General features: G+C 40.2%; 1 protein-coding gene and 1 pseudogene across 2 annotated transcripts in view; one reads left to right on the forward strand and one right to left on the reverse strand.

Annotated features, from left to right (window-relative positions):
- LOC309354764 (vomeronasal type-2 receptor 26-like) overlaps positions 1-6,944 on the forward strand; it is a gene marked incomplete at both ends in the record, with an annotated part of 28,239 nt that extends 21,295 nt beyond the window's left edge. Inside the window, 3 exons of the mRNA XM_081885035.1 lie at positions 279-506; positions 5,131-5,257; positions 6,043-6,944. Of these exons, the coding sequence (XP_081741161.1) occupies positions 279-506; positions 5,131-5,257; positions 6,043-6,944 (1,257 nt within the window). The remainder of the gene's footprint in view (positions 1-278; positions 507-5,130; positions 5,258-6,042) is intronic.
- The window catches only part of LOC309356057 (craniofacial development protein 2 pseudogene), a 282,752-nt pseudogene that overhangs the window by 120,484 nt on the left and 141,660 nt on the right, over positions 1-20,608 (reverse strand). The window lies entirely within an intron of this gene.

Genomic DNA, 20,608 nt, shown 5'->3' on the forward strand with positions numbered 1-20,608 from the left:
GAATGCTGATGAAATAAGACTATTACACCAAAATTGCTTTGTTTTGCTTTTTGTTGTTGTTATTGGCATTTATACATACATTGTGGATAAGCAGTATGAAACTCATTACAAAACAGTGAAACCCACATATACAATAATGGAAAGAAATGACATCTAGATTGATGATGCCTCGACCTATACTTTCAAAGGGAAAAATGTGTATGGGCATCGTTTGTGAAGCTCATTGAAATAAATTTAAGACCTAGTTGGCCTTTTCTTCAAATTATCTTTGTTTCTAGATCCATCAATTTTTAAGGCACACCATATTCAATAACAGTGTTGGAGAAACTGTGTGCTTTGATGAAAATGGGGAACTAGATACTGTTTTAGATGTTACAAATTGGATAATGTTCCACAATGGCTCAGTGGTTAGAGCAAAAGTTGGAAGACTGGAACCTCATGCTCCTCCGGGCAAAGAGTTAACCATTGATGATGACCAAATTGTATGGCATCAACACTTTAATCAGGTGAGACATAGTGGCAATTATTTGAATATATCAGAGAGGAAATGCCATAGACGTGTGGTGCCAGCCACGGCAGAGTCAGTGGAGGGAGAAGCCAGCCAGCCAGCCAAGTTGCGGGGGGTACTTGCCTGGGGGCAGAGTCCATATACAGTGGTACCTCTGGTTACATATGCTTCAGGTTACATACACTTCAGGTTACAGACTCCGCTAACCCAGAAATATAACCTCGGGTTGAGAACTTTGCTTCAGGATGAGAACAGAAATTGTGCTCTGGCGGCGCAGCAGCAGCAGGAGGCCCCATTAGCTAAAGTGGTGCTTCAGGTTAAGAACAGTTTCAGGTTAAGAATGGACCTCCGGAACGAATTAAGTACTTAGCCCGAGGTGTTGGTGCTGACCTTTAAAGCCCTAAACGGCCTCGGTCCAGTATACCTGAAGGAGCGTCTCCACCCCCATCATTCTGCCCGGACGCTAAGGTCCAGCGCTGAGGGCCATCTGGCGGTTCCCTCATTGCGAGAAGCAAAGCTACAGGGAACCAGGCAGAGGGCCTTCTCGGTAATGGCGCCCACCCTGTGGAACACCCTTCCAGCAGATGTCAAAGCGATAAACAACTACCTGACATTCAGAAGACATCTTAAGGCAGCCCTGTTCAGGGAAGTTTTTAACGTGTGATATTTTACTGTATTTTTGGTTTTTATGGAAGCCGCCCAGAGTGGCTGGGGAGGCCCAGCCAGATGGGCGGGGTATAAATAATAAATTATTATTATTATTATTATTATTATTATTATTATTATTATTATTATTATTATTATCACTATACAAGGTCCAGTCTTAAGGACAGGAATATCTCAGTTCATGTAGTCAGATGATTCAGGGGTCAAGAAAGCTGAGGGTTCAAAGTCACGATAAGCAAGAAGCAGCAAGATCTGGTCAAGAACAATGAATGTTGTTTCCAGCAACTGACGGAGGCTGGAAACCCTGCTTAAGAAAGCTGGAGCCATCTGGTTCTCATCAGGGGCAAGAAGGCTGATCAGCAGCAGGTGGAGTCACTTTGCTGTCTGCTCCTTCAGGTTGCTGCTCAGCAGGTAAAGCCGACTCCTGGCCCATGACAGAAAATCTCCATTAGCTCTGTTTATCATTCCACCTGATCATCACATTCTGAATTATGCTTGGTAGTATCCTAGCCAACCTTTTTTTAAAAAGCAAGCAGACAAATCATCAAGCAAACATCCTATAGTTTCTTCCCATCTTTCTAAAGAAGCAATAGTGATACTTGTTGTTGTTGTTGTTTAGTCGTGTCCAACTCTTCGTGACCCCATGGACCTGAGCACGCCAGGCACTCCTGTCTTCCACTGCCTCCCACAGTTTGGTCAGACTCATGTTTGTAGCTTCGAGAACACTGTCCAACCATCTCATCCTCTGTCGTCCCCTTCTCCTTGTGCCCTCAATCTTTCCCAACATCAGGGTCTTTTCCAGGGAGTCTTCTCTTCTCATGAGGTGGCCAAAGTATTGGAGCCTCAGCTTCATGATCTGTCCTTCCAGTGACCACTCAGGGCTGATTTCCTTAAGAATGGATAGAATTTTAAGCATAACCTTGCTAGCGTGTGAAATGAGTGCAATTGTGCGGTAGTTAGAGCATTCTTTGACACTGCCCTTCTTTGGGATTGGGATGTAGACTGATCTTCTCCAGTCCTCTGGCCACTGCTGAGTTTTACAAATTTGCTGGCATATTGAGTGTAGCACCTTGACAGCATCATCTTTTAAAATTTTAAATAATTCAGCTGGAATATCATCACTTCCACTGGCCTTGTTATTAGCAATGCTTTCTAAGGCCCATTTGACTTCACTCTCCAGGATGTCTGGCTCAAGGTCAGGAACCACACTACCTGGGGTATACGAGACATCCATTTCTTTCTGGTATAATTCCTCTGTGTATTCTTGCCACCTCTTCTTGATGTCTTCTGCTTCTGTTAGGTCCTTTCCACTTTTGTCTTTTATTATGGTAATCTTTGTACGAAATGTTCCTTTCATATCTCCAATTTTCTTGAACAGATCTCTGGTTTTTCCCATTCTATTGTTTTCCTCTATTTCTTTGCATTGCTCATTTAAGAAGGCCTTCTTGTCTCTCCTTGCTATTCTTTGGAAATCTGCATTCAATTTCCTGTATCTTTCACTATCTCCCTCGCATTTTGCTTGCCTTCTCTCCCCCGCTATTTGTAAGGCCTCATTGGACAGCCACTTTGCTTTCTTGCATATCCTTTTCGTTGGGATGGTTTTAGTTGCTGCCTCCTGTATAATGTTACGAGCCTCCATCCATAGTTCTTCAGGCACTCTGTCCACCAAATCTAAATCCTTAAACCTGTTCCTCACTTCCACTGTGTATTCATAAGGGATTTGACTTAGATTGTATCTTACCGGCCCAGTGGTTTTTCCTACTTTCTTCAGTTTAAGCTTGAATTTTGCTATAAGAAGCTGATGATCTGAGCCACAGTCAGCTCCAGGTCTTGTTTTTGCTGACTGTATAGAGCTTCTCCATCTTTGGCTGCAGAGAATATGATCAATCTGATTTTGATGATGCCCATCTGGTGATGTCCATGTGTAGGGTCGTCTCTTGTGTTGTTGGAAAAGAGTGTTTGTGATGACCAGCTTGTTCTCTTGGCAGAACTCTATTAGCCTTTGCCCTGCTTCGTTTTGAACTCCAAGGCCAAACTTGCCAGTTGTTCCTTTTATCTCTTGACTCCCTACTTTAGCATTCCAATCCCCTATAATGAGAAGAAAATCCTTCTTTGGTGTCATTTCTATAAGGTGTTGTAAGTCTTCATAGAATTGCTCAATTTCAGTTTCTTCAGCACCAGTGGTTGGTGCATAAACTTGGATTACTGTGATGTTAAAAGGTCTGCCTTGGATTCATATCGAGATCATTCTATCATTTTTGAGATTGCATCGCAGTACAGCTTTTGCCACTCTTTTGTTGACTATGAGGGCCACTCCATTTCTTTTACAGGATTCCTGCCCACAGTAGTAGATATGATGGTCATCCGAACTGAATTCGCCAATTCCTGTCCATTTTAGTTCACTGATGCCCAGGATTTCAATATTTATTCTTGCCATCTCATTTTTGCCAACATCCAACTTACCCAGGTTCATGGTTCTTACATTCCAGGTTCCTATGCAATATTTTTCTTTACAGCATTGGACTTTCCTGTCAGGGAACTGCCATCGGAGAGTCAGGTGGTGGAAGGGCTCAAGGAGGCTAGGAGACCTTCGGATACGGAGGAAGGAACCAGTAGGGGGAGAGGGAGAGTTCTGCAGAAACTCAATTGGAGGAATGGCTCCAAGATGATTCCAGTGAGAACAGCGGGGAGGGCTCAGGACCTCCGCTGGGGACGCCCACTCCGCGCAGGAAACTGTCACGCAGAGAATCCAGAAGGAGAGTTTCTGTCAAGGAACTCTTATGTTGGCGTAAATTCCGGAAGCGCCCACTGACGGATTCTGCCAGCGATTGAGGTAGCCATGCACCCATGGCTCCATGGACTGGGAGAGTTTAGGAACTGATGGCAAGGCTTGGAGGGCTTAAACGCTTACGCACGAGCAGCCCCCTTTTCCCATTACATTTCCTTTCGCTTCCAGGCATATCCGCAACTGAGCGTCCTTTCAGCTTTGGCCCAGCCGTTTCATCGGCTCTGAATCTACTTGTACTTGTCCTCCGCTCTTCCTCAGTAGCATGTTGGATGCCTTCCGACTTGAGGGGCTCATCTTCCAGCGTCATAACTTTCATATGCCTGTTGTCTTTGTCCATGGAGTTTTCTTGGCAGGGATACTGGAGTGGCTTGCTGGTTCCTGCTCCAGGTGGATCATGTTTGGTCAAAACTCTCCACTATGACCTGTCCATCTTGGGTGGCCCTGCACAACATAGCTCATAGCTTCTCTGAGTTATTCAAGCCCCTTCACCATGACAAGGCAGTGATCCATGAAGGGGAATAGTGATACTGCATTTGTCTAATTCATATGCATTAGTCTGTGGTTCTGAGGGAGCTCACAGTTTATTTCTGACCTCATTATTTTTTTTCTCTTTTAATAAAGGGATAATTCATGAAATGGCACAAAGTCATGACACTTAATCACTGCTTTAAAACCTGCTGCAAGTTAATTGCTATACTTTATAAAACATTGCATTGCAATCCATCTTTATTCCTAATAAAACTTTACAGAATATTTTCTTACTTCCTGGACGTTTATCTTGCTAGACTTTTCTGTGTTCTGGGTATGAGGGCAGCAATTCTTTTTCAATGGTCACCCTCAGAGTTGGATCACTTTCTTCATAACCAATGTGCTTAATGAAATTTAATTATGGTTCTCTAGGAAGAAAACAGCTTTGTGTAGGTTTAGACTAGATGAATTTACTTTATTTTGTATCAAATCATTTATGTAGAAAAGAAACTATATCAGTTTCTGCAATCTAAAGCTTGCCTCATCTTTCAGATGAAATTTCCTTCCAAACTAAAGTTGGGAGAAATTTGCTATCATCTCTAATGCCATAATTTAATGTCAATACCCACTATTTGAAGTTCTACCATTCTATAAGAAACAACACTCTTTTCTTGCTAACATCTATTATGTTCCTATGTAGGTGCTACCCTTTTCTATATGTAATAAGAACTGCTATCCTGGCTTCAATAGGAGAAAGAAGGAGGGAGCAAAATTTTGCTGTTATGATTGTGTTCCATGTCCAGATGGGATGTTCTCTAACCAAAAGGGTAAGAGACGTAATTTCCATAAGATAATATTATTTATTTCTAGAAGATTTTGGTCAGAAATTCCAAGTAACAAAAAATCAATGTAGTTTTGAAATCAGCGATTAAAATCAATGCAGTTTTGATAGTTTCTGTCCAACATCTTACTTCAAAATGGCATCCAAGCAGAGACAAAACCCATTTTCTTGATCTCAGGAACCATTATGTTAAATGTGGGTATTATATCTTAAGATACACAGCAAAAAAACCAAAAATATTCCTGCTAAAAATGTAGATTTATTTATTTGGAGAATATGTTTCCAGTTAATGTATATGAAAGTAATTTTTAAAAATAATTTTTAAAAATGAATTAGACATTTTGTAAACATTATTAAAAAGGCCACTTGGCAAAAAAAACCAACCTGTAACAGCACAAAAGGGTGTATTCTCACTAAATTATAGAAATGACTTCTTAAATACAGTGGTACATTGTTTCTTGAACTTAATCCATTCTGGGATTCCGTTCAAGTCCCGAAACTGTTCAAAAATGAAGGCGCGGCTTCCAGTTGGCTGCAGGAGCTTCCTGCACTCAAGCCACGTATGATGCTCAGCTTCCTAAAAACATTCGCAAACCGGAACACTTACTTCTGGGGTTGCAGCGTTTGGGAGCCTATTTGTTCAGCAACTAAGCCGTTCAGGAACCAAGGTTCCAATGTATATGTTGGTAAATAAATGGAAATACTTACAACTACTCTAGCTTTTGGTTTCTTTTCTCAGCCATAGTGTATTGAAATATTCTCTTCTTTCAGACATGGATGGCTGTGTCAAATGTCCAGAAGACCAGTATCCCAACAAGGACCGAACTGAGTGTATTCCCAAGTTTCTAAGCTACCTCTCTTACAAAGAAGATTTAGGGATTGCTTTAACTAGCTTGGCTATTTCTTTCTCTTTCATCACAATTCCAGTGCTCTTAATTTTTATTAAGCACAGGGAAACCCCTATAGTCAAGGCCAACAACCGGACCCTCACCTACATCCTCCTCATATCTCTCCTCCTTTGCTTCCTCTGCTCTTTTCTGTTCATTGGGAATCCTGGAAGAGTGACCTGCCTTCTACAACAAACTGCTTTTGGCCTTGTTTTCTCCGTGGCTCTTTCCTCTGTGTTGGCAAAGACAATCACTGTAGTTCTGGCATTCATGGCAACCAAACCAGGGGCCAATATGAGGAAATGGGTGGGGAAAGGTGTAGCAAATTCTATTGTCCTTTGTTGTTCCTTCGCTCAGGCTGGTATTTGCACTCTTTGGTTAAGTACTTTCCCTCCATTCCCTGATACAGACATGCACTCATTGCATGGAAAAATCATACTGCAGTGTAATGAGAATTCAGCTACCATGTTTTACTGTGTCTTGGGCTATATGGGTTCCCTGGCCATAATCAGTTTCATTGTAGCTTTTCTTGCCAGGAAGTTACCTGACAGCTTCAATGAGGCCAAGTTCATCACTTTCAGCATGTTGGTGTTTTGCAGCGTGTGGTTATCTTTTGTCCCAACCTACCTGAGCACCAAAGGAAAATACATGGTAGCTGTGGAGATTTTCTCCATCTTATCATCCAGTGCAGGTTTACTGGTTGGTATCTTTTTTTCTAAATGTTACATCATTTTGCTGAGGCCAGAGTTGAACAGCAGACAGCACATTATAAGGAAAACCAAGTGAAAGTCATGTCTTTATTTTATATTTATATTTAGAGAGAGCGTGCAAGAGCAAAGGAAAATATTTTTGTGAGGGGAAACTAGCACAGTCTTATGTGGTTTTGCTATTTGATTCATCTTGCATTTACCTGCATTGTGTGCTATCATGAAGGTAAGCCCAGGATATGGTTGAATCTAACAGCTCCTTCCATGATAAAAGAGGTCCAATACACCTCCCTACCTTCCTCTGTGGCTATTAGTAAACATGGAGGCAATACTAGAATAGTGGAGTCTTTCCTCACTATGTATCATTGACTTCCTATCATCCCTGACAGAAGAGATTGGCCAGCTTTATTATACTTTGTATCTCCTTTATTTTGGAAACATGGGGAAATAAAGTGTTAAGGAATATAGTTAATGGGTTAATTATCCATGAATCAGCAGAGATTACTCTTTCCCCACAATGCACATGCAGAAATATTGTGACTCTCTTACCTATGTTTCTATAAGGATTTGGAAAGCCATTTTGTGTATAAAATGACTTAGTTAAAGAATACTGAGTGTGTCGTGGTAGGTGGTCGCATGAATTGTTGATGGCTATCTGTGGAAACTGTGGATTCAAATGGGGAAAAGGTTTGGAAATAATAATATAATAATAATAATTTATTATTTATACTCGGCCCATCTGGCTCAGTTTCCCCAGCCACTCTGGGTAAATCCCAGCAGAATATTAAAAACACGATAAAACATCAAACCTTAAAAGGTTCCCTAAACAGGGTTGCCTTCAGCAAGCTCTATCATTTGCAGGACTTTGAACTTAGGACTTGGGTGTGGATTTTAACACAGCAAAGACTTTGAAGCATAGAATCATCTATGGCCTCAGTGAGAGCAAATTATTTGGACAATCTGTAAATAGTGTGTGTATACATAGTGGTCTATGTTGGTCTTGTAAAGACAACTCTGCTAAATAGTTGTTTTCTGTGGTGAATTTAACCACTTGCCTGAGTTTCCCTGCTGGATAGATGCAACAGAAAGAGAGCCCAAGCAAGCATATTTTATCTTTAAAAGAGCCTGTGCTACTACAGGCTACTCCCTCTTGGCCAACAACATGAATTTTTACCATCATGGTAGGTGACTGCAAAGAAGTTTGGACCACATTGGAATTCAAATCCCTTTGGACTGCAAAATATATCAGCCAGTTGTCAATACCCCCCTTGAGGGAGGGGAGTGGTGGTGAGGACCGTGTGGGCAGCTACAAGCATTTTTGGAGGATGCAGATTATTTAAATCCATTCCAATCTTGGTTCAGGCTTGGCCATGGTTGCCTTGGTCACTCTGATGGATAGCCTTTGCAGAGAGCAGGACAGGGGAAGTGCAAACTTACTACTGCATTTTGATCTCTCTTCAGCATTTGTTACCATTGATGATGGGGCCTGGGGTATACAAGATTGGGTAGTGGAGCTATATACAATGCTTACAAAACTCCTAGTAGTTTTTGTCAAGCATGATTCAACTTCAAACGACATCATCCCTCTGGGGAAACTGTAATCACAGCTCTTTCTCAAAATCACTGGTCTCAATTCTCTTAACATGATAGACAGAGAGACGTGATTAGCAAGCTCCACAACCAAAATATAAAAAAAGATATAAAACCTTGTGTTTTTGAGAATTGGATCCAGGCATAGGTGGGAGTGTATCATTCTCTGTTGGGTCTGTTCCCCTTTTTATGTGCAGGTATGTTTTCCACCAGCTGATTCTGAAACATGGTAACCTATTTTGGGAGGCAAAGTTTTCTCACCAGGATCATGCTAGTGGTCGTGTTGCTGCTTGCACTGTTGTGTCAAACTGCATCCAAAACACATTCCATTAACTGTAGCATATATGATGATCCTCTCCCTATTCCTCATAACTTTTTTAAGCCAGGTGATATAATCATTGGGGAGATTGTTTCCCAGGTGTTCTTAAACTACGATAACCTCTCTTTCACAGAACAGCCTATGCAGACATTGATTGATGAACCTATGTAAGTCATAATTTCTTTACTCTCTCTCATTCTATGTTCAGGCCACACTAAATGAGAAGATATCATAATGCAACACTGTGTTGTAAGAATTTGTTAACTTTATTCCATGAGAAAAGGGGAACCTGCAAACTTCCAACTGTAAATCATGGGATGAGGTGGGGGGTAGAAAGTAATTTGAGAATTTGGCCTGCAGCCACCATACAAATAATCAATTATTAGCACTTGGGAAGAAATGTTGCAAATAATTCGGAGGCAGTGGCAATCACCCTTTTTGTCCCCAAATATAGCAGGATGCTTTGCAGGATGCTTTGGTTTGAAACAATGTGGAGGGAGCCTGATTGATCTTGAATATTTCTTGAATCTCTATTAATAATCTGTCCTCATATGCAGGCTTCATTCAAATGCAACACATACCCCAAATCTACATACATTAAGTTAGATTCCCTGATCTCATTAAGCCCCAGTTAGTCATGTCCATTAATTTTAAATGACCTAATATGGCTGATTTTGTATGGAATCAGCATGAAGATAAACACACAGAAAGGGAGAGACACTTTGGATTGTTGTGTTTGCCAGTGAGGGCATGTGATTGAATGTGGAGAATCGGTTTGTGGAACAATATATTAACCTCCAGAATGATCCCAATGCATTTAAAGAACGTGGCTATTCAGGGGGGGAAATGTCTACTTCAGATGCCATTTTTTTTGAAAAAAATCTATTGTCTTCTATAGTCCCTTGTTTTGCCTCAAATTTGCAAGTATTCAGAAGATGATGAAGATAACAGATCCTTGTTGTCATTGCTGTGGTCATTTTGTTAAACAGCTATAATCCTTATTACAGTTCAGTGCCTAAGAACTACCAGCATATTCTGGCTTTAGCATTTGCTGTCAAAGAGATCAATGAGAATCCCACAATCTTGCCAAACATCTCTCTTGGCTTCCGCATCCTCAATAGTTACTTCAATGCAAGGATGACCTACAAGGCCACTCTGAGCCTCCTTTCCACACAACAAAGGTTTATCCCCAACTTCAGCTGCCACAACCAAAACAATATGATAGCACTCATTGGAGAATGTTTCTTTGAGATCTCTGCTAACATTGCAGTGATTTTGGCAAGCAAGAAGACTCCTCAGGTATGTTTAGTGCATGAAGGCATGGAGATTTCACAATTGTGATATACCCTCCTAATTTCAGGAACACATTACGTAAAGTTTCTTTTGATGATTTGGTGAGAAAATTGGTTAAATACTTGATGGTGATACCAATAGGTCGACTTACAGTACAATACAACAGGATTCTAAAGGAGTGATTATCAATTTATCCTATTTAAATAAAGTGAGGTTTTGAGGTGTGTGGTGCAGGGTTCTGTCTTGCACCAAGAAGACTTCAGCATTTTCTTCAAATACTTTCATGAAGAGCTGGAAAGAATCCCAATGTCATCCACTTGGGAAGAATGGCTAAGACCTCAGTAGGCAAGAATAAAATTGAAATTCTGCTGGTGAAGTATTGGATTTTCTGAATTGTTATCTGGTTGCAATAATAGACTGGATGAGGGCCAAAAAAGAAAAGATTAATTCAGACAAGAATGTGTTTCTGCTACTAGGTGTGCATGTGGTATGGCTGATTGATATGCAGCCCACTCTTAAAGAGACACCACTCTGCCTCTGAAAGAGTGGGCCCATAGTTGCTCATCCTTGATCACAATTCAGGCCTCATCATGGGACTGAAATTGCCTCGGTTGCACTGATTGATGATCTCTTGCGGGCTAGGGACAAATGTTGAGGCTGTTTCCTATTTCTGCTGTGTATCTCAGCAGCTTTTGAGACCATCGATCATGACATCCTTCTGGACCGTCTTCTGGAGCTGGGAGCCAGGGGCACTGTTTATACAGTGGTTCCGCTCCTTTCTCCTGAGCTTCATATAGATATTAAAAAGCATGGGGAAAAGGATGGAACCCTGAGGCACCCCACAAGTGAAAGCCCTAGGGTCTGAACACTCATCCCCCATCACCACTTTCTGGACACGGCCCAGGAGAAAGGAGCGGAACCACTGTATAACTGTGCCCCCAGCTCCCAGCCCCTCTAGACGGTCCAGAAGGATGTTATGGTTGATGGTGTCAAAGACCTATGAGAGATCCAGCAGAACTAGGAAACAGTTCTCACCTTTTTCCCTAGCCCACTGGAGATCATCGACCAGCACGACCAATGCAATTTCAGTCCCATGGTGAGGCCTGAATCCTGCTTGGAGTTGTTCAGCAACCACCCGCTTAATCACCTTGCCCAAGAATAGAAGATTTGAGACTGGGCAATAGTTGGCCATATTGGCCGGGTCTAAAGATGTTTTTTTAAGAAGCAGTTTAAGGACTGCCTCTTTCAGCTGATCTGGGAAGGCTCCCTCGCAGAGGGAAGCATTCACCACCCCACAGAGCCCATCACCCAGCCCTTCTGGCTTGCTTTTATCAACCAGGATGGACAAGGATCAAGGAGACAGGTGGCTGGTTTCACTCATCCAAGCAGCCTGTCCACATCCTCAGAGGTAACAGATTGAAAATAATCCCATATAACATGACCACATAACCAGACAGAAGGACTTCTCAGTAGTGGCGCCCGCCCTGTGGAACACCCTTCCATCAGATGTCAAGGAAATAAACAACCATCAGACTTTTAGAAGACATCTGAAGGCAACCCTGTTTGAAGTTTTATTCTGTTTTTAATGTTCAGTTGAAAGCTGCCCAAAGTAGCTGGGGAAACCCAGCCAGATGGACGGGGCAGAATTATTATTATTATTATTATTATTATTATTATTATTATTATTTTATTAATCCATTGTTGTTACTAAAGGCTCAGTAGCATAGGTACTGAAGAGTACCATTCAACAGTTTTGGTTAGTGGTCCAGCTATAAAAACCCATGTGGCTATGGAGAACCTGGCTACAGTTGTAGACCAGGCAAAGTTATATGCCTAAGGAAGGAGTACCGTACTTCATTACAATAAGACCAGGTGTCCAGTGCCAGTGCTATGATTCTACAATGTAGCTGTTTTCCTCACCTGAAAATAATCCCTTTAATTTTTATTTCAGCTCACTTATGGAACATTTTTGCCATCACAGGATGAGAGAATAATTTCCCCTTTCTTGTACCATATGGTCCCAAACGAAGCCCACCAGTACATGGGAGCTGTCCGGTTATTTCAGCATTTTGGATGGACATGGGTTGGGCTTTCAGCTGTGGACAATGACAAAGGGGACAGATTTCTACAGACAATGCTGCCTTTGCTTTCTGAGAATGACATCTGCTATGCTTTTATTATAAGATTACCACGATGGAGTTATGTGGAAGAGCTCATACAGTTGCTTCTACAACACTGGAACAGTTATGCAATTATCATTCAAAGAAAAGCCAACACATTTTTTGTACATGGAGAAAACCCATCCTTTCGAGTTTTGAGAATATTGCTATTTCTAGCACATTTCACAGAGTTGCCTCCTCTGGAGAAAGTATGGATTATTACATCTCACTGGGATTTCACATCAATGTCTCTTCAAAAGAATTGGGAAATGCAAACATTCCATGGATCCTTATCCTTCACTGTTCACTCAGATCAGCCATTAGGATTCCAAAAATTCATTCAAACATTAAATCCTTCCTGGTCGAAAGGAGATGGTTTTATTCAGGACTTCTGGGAACAGGCCTTCAGCTGTTCATTAAAAATGCTCATGGAGGATGAGAAGAGTGCCTGTACTGGAGAGGAAAAGCTGGAGAGTATTCCTGGAATATTATTTGAAATGAAAATGACAGGTCACAGCTACAGTATCTACAATGCTGTCTATGCTGTTGCACATGCTTTGCAAGCCATTTACAAATCCACCTCAAGGCGTGGAAGTTTGGATAAAAGGAACAGATTGTTATTACAGAATGTGCAACCATGGCAGGTAATGATAATTCAGTGTTTGATTGTTTTTTTAAAAAAAGTAAGCTAGCTTTTAATACAGAGGTAAAAGGAACCGTTTCAGGAAACAGTGTACTAAAGTTGTTTTCATGTTATTGTTCTTGTATATGTTAATCCAGCTCCAATTATAGAATGTTATTTGGAAGTGGGTATTTCTGGATTTGCAACTGTCTTTAGGTAGGAATGAAAATCCAATATTTACTTATTTATTTATTAGAAAGCAGGCAAACAAGCAGAGATTAACGGCTTCATATGTCTCCATTAAACAAAAATTCACTCAGTTCCTTTGTTGTATTTTATGAACCCGTATTGATCAATAGTGTTGCTCTCGTTATGATGTAATCCATTTCAAAATTATTTGCAATAAGAAACTCACATCAAAGCAAATGAAAGGAAATGACAGCTTGGTGGATAGGTCCCAACATGTAGAGAGGAATTCAACATAGTGCTAAATTGGAGTGTGCACAAGGTCATTTCCCTCCTACCCCCTCTTCTCTCTCTGCATTTTCTGTAAAGATGTTTGATGGACTCCTCCAACCTGTGATGGCTTGTGAGCGCTCTCCGCAAGAAATGCCTCTGCTCACTCAGGGATACATATATACATCCTTTATTTTACATCTGTACAAGCAGCACGTTACAATCATGCATCTGAATCCTCCGGCTCAGATTCTTGGAGTGCCTTACGGCCGCCTCTTCTCCAGTAGAAAAGGCATGAAATTCTCATGTGATGTCTCTGTCCCCTCCTCTTTAACACTCTCCTTTCCTGGGCAGATGGAACAGGCATTGCTTCGCTGTCCGTGCCAGAGCTTCCTGTGCGGTGTTGAGGCTCTGGTCCAACATCTGTGAGTCGTTCTCCTCACTTTCCCTTCTTTCCTCCACCATCACTTCCTGCCCCCTTCCTCTGCCTGTCTCTCCTCTTCCCCTTCATTCTCCATCAATATCATGACACAACCCTCCAGAGAAAATTTAGGAGGTGCAGCTGAGAGAAGATGGTCCCATTGCAAAAGCAGAGCTCTCTCTCAATTACTTTCCTACGGTAAAAAATAGTAGCTGTAAGATGGTTCTTTGTGAATCTCATTGAAATCATTTAAAACATAGTTATCCTATTCTTCATATTCATTTTGAATCTAGGTTCATCATTTTCTAAGAAGCATCATATTCAATAACAGTGTTGGGGACACGATCCACTTTAATGAAAATAGAGAATTAGTTGCAGGCTTTGATATTACAAACTGGATGATGTTCCCCAATGGCTCAGTGGTCAGAGTAAAAGTTGGAAGGCTAGAACCTCAGGCTCCTCTGGGTGATGAATTGACAATGAATTATGACCAGATTGTGTGGCACCAAAGCTTTAATCAGGTAAGACATAATATTATTATCATTTATCTTTTATTAAATGTGTATAGCTCCCCTCATCCATAGAACTTGGGACAGTTCGCAGAATAAAAATACAAGATAAATACACAAAATGGATAATAAAACAAAAAACTACCAACATCCCTTTCTATTATTATATAATAATAATTATGTAATTATTTTGAACTGTGTAAAAGTAATCTGTAGCTATGTCCAGTTGCTGGTGAGACAAAATCTACATATAGTGAACTTGTAAATTACCATATGTACCTCTTCTCTTAAGAAAGGGGAATTCTGCTTACATCTTGATATGTCCTTGCATTCTCTCCAAGATCATTTGCAAGTTTCTCTTGTGAGGAATGTTTGGATATTTAAGAAAGAAAATGTCATTTAAGCCAATTCAGCATTCTGTCATCTCTTAAGTTACTGAATTGTGTTTGACAGCATTCTTTTTTCTTTCTTTCTTTCTTTCTTTCTTTCTTTCTTTCTTTCTTTCTTTCTTTCTTTCTTTTTTTGCTGCTGCTATATTAAATTCCTTCTTTATTAGGATGAATCTATATTTTCAAAGTAGTTCATGTGGGCTTTTTGAGTTCATGCTTGCATATCTTTAAATAAATGAATAAACCAGGAAACTGTTCAAAAATTATCATGCATATCCATTGTTTATCCTTCAAAAAAGTCACAAATCTCTTGTTACATCATTAACCAGGTCTTATCTTCAAAGGGACTTTATAACTTTCCTGGTTATTTTTACATCCTGGGAATGAGGGCAGATATAACTTAAATGGTTACTTTCAGAGTTGTACCATTACTGTCAGTCATAAAACTTCAATGTTTACTCAAATGTAATTACCGGTATGTTTAGTTGTGAATATAGCAGCTGTGAACAGATTCATTCATATGTTCTTGATTTTGTTTTAAAATTATATATTTAGAGGAGAAAACAAGCTCAAATGGAGAAACACACATCTTCCCATCTTCTTACCCCCCCCCCTTTGAATATAATGCCTGCCCTCACTATTCAGCAAAGCGGTGTGATGTCAAAAGACAGCTCAGATTGCTGATCATCTTTCATGTTTCTATATAGGTTCTGCCTCGTTCTGTGTGCACTGACAGCTGCTATCCGGGCTCTAGCAGGAAAAAGAAGGAAGGAGAGAAATTTTGCTGCTATGACTGTGCTCTGTGTCCAGATGGGATGATCTCCGACAAGAAGGGTATTGAGACACCAATTGATATTAATAAGCTTAGGTATTTATTATTGAAATATTCACAGTGAAAATGAGATTCTTCACTTGCTCCAGTGGGTGAGAGGGTAGTGCCCAAAGAGAGAAATTAAAATTCTTTTTAAAATACTTCATTTAAATAAACCATCAGGAGACCAGCGAATGCATTTTGGCTCAAGAAATATATCAGCATAATAATAACAAAGAACAATCAACACTATATTAAACATGGATTAATATAGTGGAAGGCAGAAATAATAAACTGTCTAGGCAAAGGGAATAACCCCCCAAAACAGACATTCAGATCTACTTCAATCATGGAAAAACTATACTGATCAAAGTTCTCTTCAATTCTACATTGCCTGGAGTAATTAACTTTTTAATCTTTATCACTCAAGTTGACCTCAGTAATACAGAAAACATAGATTCATTGAATATGTATGAAGATAGTTGGTATTAAAATTCTTAAAAATATTTTTAAAAAGAAAACATTTAGAAAGAGAATGGGAAAGAGTGAACAAGAGAAAGAGATTATACTATTTTGTTGTCAGGTAAAAAGTGCAAGAAGATGAAAGGATGAATTGCTACTAACTTCTATAGTTAACTAGACATCTGGAAATATAACTATTCTTGCATTTTTTGTGTTAAATGCTTAAAATATTAAAGCACCTCTTCCATCTCTCAGATATGGATGCCTGTGTCAAATGTCCAGAAGACCAGTATCCCAACAAGGACCAAACTAAATGCATTGCAAAATTGGTAACATACCTCTCTTATAAAGAAGACTTGGGGATCATCTTAGCTACCTTGGCTATTTCTTTCTCTTTGACCACATGTTCAGTACTTGGAATTTTTATGAAGTACAAGGACACTCCCATAGTGAAAGCCAACAACCGGACCCTCACCTACATCCTCCTCGTCTCCCTCCTCCTTTGCTTCCTCTGTTCTTTACTCTTCATTGGACAACCTGGAAAGGCAACCTGCCTTCTACGTCAAACCACTTTTGGCATTGTCTTCTCTGTGGCCCTTTCTTCTGTGTTGGCAAAGACCATCACTGTGGTTGTGGCATTTATGGGAACAAAACCAGGATCCAGGATGAGGAAATGGGTGGGGAAAAGACTGACTAATTCTATTGTTCTCTCCTGCTCTTTTATTCAGGCTGCCATTTGTACTCTTTGGTTAAGTTCTGCTCCTCCATTCCCAGGTAGAGACGTACATTCAGTGAAAGGTGAAATCATACTGGAATGTAAGGAGGGTTCTGTTTCCATGCTTTATTGTGTCTTGGGCTACATGGCTTCCCTCGCTATAATCAGCTTCATGGTGGCTTTTCTTGCCAGGAAGTTACCTGACAGCTTCAATGAGGCCAAGTTCATCACTTTCAGCATGTTGGTGTTTTGCAGTGTGTGGTTATCCTTTATTCCAACCTACCTGAGTACCAAAGGAAAATACATGGTGGCTGTGGAGATCTTCTCCATCTTATGTTCCAGTGCTGGATTACTGGGTTGCATCTTTTCCCCAAAATGTTACATCATTGTGCTGAGACCTGAGCTGAACAACAGGGAACAACTCACAAGGAAAATAAAATGAAATTTAAATGTGCATCTCTCTTTTTTATATATTTATATTGAAGGGGGGAGAGAAAGTCTTTTCATGGTTCCTATGAGATTACAAGCAAGGGTGCAAACATCTATGCAAATCTCATTGAGGTTTCCAGTGCTGTGCCTGGCCTAGAGTAAAGCAATCCTTTCCAGATGATGCAGCCTAATGTGGAAAGGATACGTGCAGTGATGCATCTGAACCTTCTGGACCTTTGACTGTCCTTGACTAATTAAACAAGCTGAAGTGGGATGGCTGGATGTAATCAGGTGTTGGGAACACATCACTGAATTATAGGGTGGTACAACCTGCAATTGAAGAAGTGGTGATGCAACTCATCCTTAAAAAGCTGACTCTGGACCAAATGGTGTTTAACATCTGCTTGCCACTTCCCATTATTCCTTTTGGGGGTCGGTGATTGTGAGGGTGCTGAGAGAAGAACTTACTGTGTTTCTGAATTACATTGATTATTTGAATACACTTAAATCTGGAATTAAAAATAGCTTGTCGAGTAGGTGCCTGCATTGCCAAATAAGTGGCTGTTTTCCTGTGTGGCGCACTTCATTGAGTAATACTGGGAAAGTGTTATCCAATCCCCTGGTACTTATGTGATGGGGTTCTGTGGGAAACCATTTTGCCCCCCTGTGTCATTTGACATTTTTCTGGAGCCATTGGGAGCAAATCTTAAAATTTTTTGGAGTATTGTGCTTTCTATTTTTGAAAGATATGTTGTTTTCCCATTCAGACCACTTAAACACTCCCTCTGAAGTAGTAAGTAGGTAACTTCTACTGTCTCCTCTGAAAAAGCAACAAAAATGGAGAGATGAGACCAAAATAGAGTATATATACCCCTCCTCTCAATCAATTTGTGTGGGACTCCCAAAATTGATTCAGGGTTGTATCTGAGTTGTGTGTTCCCCAGGTTGTTCCAGGTCATGTGAGTATTGATCCACAGCCCCAGATTGGGTAGAGGGACTATACACAATACTTACAAAATTCCTAATAGTTTTTGTCAAGCATGATTCAACTTCAAACGACATCATCCCTCTGGGGAAAGTTTAATTACAGCTAACTTTCTCAAAATCACAGGTCTCAATCCTTTTAACACAATAGACATACAGACCTAATTAGCAAGCTCCACAACCAAAATCTTTAAAAAAGATATAAAACCTTGTGTTTTTGAGAACTGGATCCAGGCATAGGCAGGAGTGTGTCATTTTCTGTATGGTATGTTACCCTTTATATGTTCAGGTATGTTTTCTACCAGCTGATTCTGAAGCATGGTAACTTATGTTAGGAAGCAATATTTTCTCAACAGGACAATGCTAGTGGTTATGTTGCTGCTTGCACTGTTGTGTCAAACTGCATCCAAGACACATTCCATTAACTGTAGCATATATGATGATCCTTTCCCTATTCCTCATAACTTTTATAAGCCAGGTGAAATAATCATTGGGGAGATTGTTTCCCAGGTGTTCTTACACTACAATAATCTCTCTTTCACGGAACAGCCTATGCAGACATTGATTGATGAACCTATGTAAGTCATAATTTCTTTACTCTCTCTCATTCTATGTTCAGGCCACATTAACTGAAAACATATCAATAATGCAACGCTGTGCTATAAGAATCTGTTAACTTTATACCATGAGAAAATGGGAAGCTGCAAACTTCCAACTGTAAATCGTGGGGTGTGGTGCTGGGTAGAAAGTAATTTGAGAATGTGGCCTACAGCCACCATACAAATAATCAACTATAAACACTTGGGAAGAAATTTTGCAAATTATTCAGGGGCAGGGGCAATCACTCCCTTTGTCTACAAATTTAGCAGGATGCTTTGCAGGACCTAGATTTTGTTTGAAACAATGTGGAGGGAACCTGATTGATCTTGAATATCTCTTAAATCTCTATTAATGATCTGGCCTCATATGCAGGTTTCATTCAAATGCAGCAAGTATCCCTAATTCATTAAGTTAGATTCCCTGAACTCATTAAGCCCCAGTTTGTCTGGTCCATTAAATTCAAATGAACTACTATGATTGATTTTGTATGAAATCAGCATAAAGATAAGCACACACACAGAGAGAGACACTTTGGATTGTTGTGTTTGCCAGGGAGGGCATGTAATGGAATGTGGAGAATAGGTTTGTGGAACAATTTGTCAACCTCCAGAATGATCCCAACACATTTAAATCACATGACTATTCAGGGGGAAAATGTCTACTTCAGATGTCATAAAAAAAATCTATTGTCTTCTATGGTCCCTTGCAAGGTTTCAGATTATGATGAAGAGTACAAATATTTGTTGTCATTGCTGTGGTCATTTTAATAAGCAGCTATAATCCTTATTACAGTTCAGTGCCTAAGAACTACCAGCATATTCTGGCTTTAGCATTTGCTGTCAAAGAAATAAATGAGAACCCCACAATCTTGTCAAATATCTCTCTTGGCTTCCGCATCCTCAATAGTTACTTCAATGCAAGGATGACCTACAAGGCCACTCTGAGCCTCCTTTCCACACAACAAAGATTTGTCCCCAACTTCAGCTGTCACTACCAAAACAATATGATAGCACTCATTGGAGAATGTTTCTCTGAGATCTCTGCTAACATTGCAGTGATTTTGGCAAGGAAGAAGATTCCACAGGTACGTTTGGTGCATAAAGATATGGAGACTTCACAATGGTGATATACCCGCCTGATTTCAGGAACACATTACACAAAGTTCCTTTTTATTATTTGATGAGAATATTGGTTAAATGCTTGATGGTGATAGAAGGTGATAAAGGATACTAAAGGAGTGATTTAAATGAAGTGAGGTTTTGAGGTGTGTGGTGCAGGGTTCTGTCTTTCACCAAGAAGACTTCAGCATTTTTTTTCAAATACTTACATGAAGAGCTGGAAAGAATCCAGTGTCATCCACTTGGGAAGAATCGCTGATACGTCCATAGGCAAGAATAAAATGAAACTTTTCCTGTGGGGTCCTGGGTGTGCTGAATTGTGGTCTGGTTGCAGTAATAGACTGGATAAGGGCCAAAAAGAAAAGTTTAATTCAGACAAGAATGTGTTTTTGCTAAAGGGTGGGTATGCTTTATGGCTGATTGGTAAGCAACCCACACTAGAGAGAGACCACTCTCCCTCTGAAAGAGTGGGTCCATAGTTTGGTGGTCATCCTTCTTCTATCGTTGTTATTAAAGGCTCAGTGGAATAGATACTGAAGGGTGCCATTCAACATCTTTGGTTGGTGATCCAGCTATAAAACACCCATATGGCTATGAGGTACCATATAATATGTTGTAAACCGCTTTGAGGTTTTTTTAAAAAAATAAAGCTGTATAGAAATGAAATTTATAACAACAACAACAACAACAACAATAATAATAATAATAATAATTAATTGGCTGCAAATGTATGCCAGGCACTCGAATATGCCTAAGGAAGGAGTGTTGCATTACAATAAGACCAGGTGATCAGTGCCTGTGCTATGATTCTACAATATAGTTGTTTTCCTCGTACTAAAATAATCCCTTTATTTTTTATTTCAGCT

This window comes from Podarcis melisellensis, assembly GCF_964234715.1.
Source record: "Podarcis melisellensis genome assembly, chromosome: 13".
In the NCBI taxonomy this organism is placed as follows: Eukaryota; Metazoa; Chordata; class Lepidosauria; order Squamata; family Lacertidae; genus Podarcis; species Podarcis melisellensis.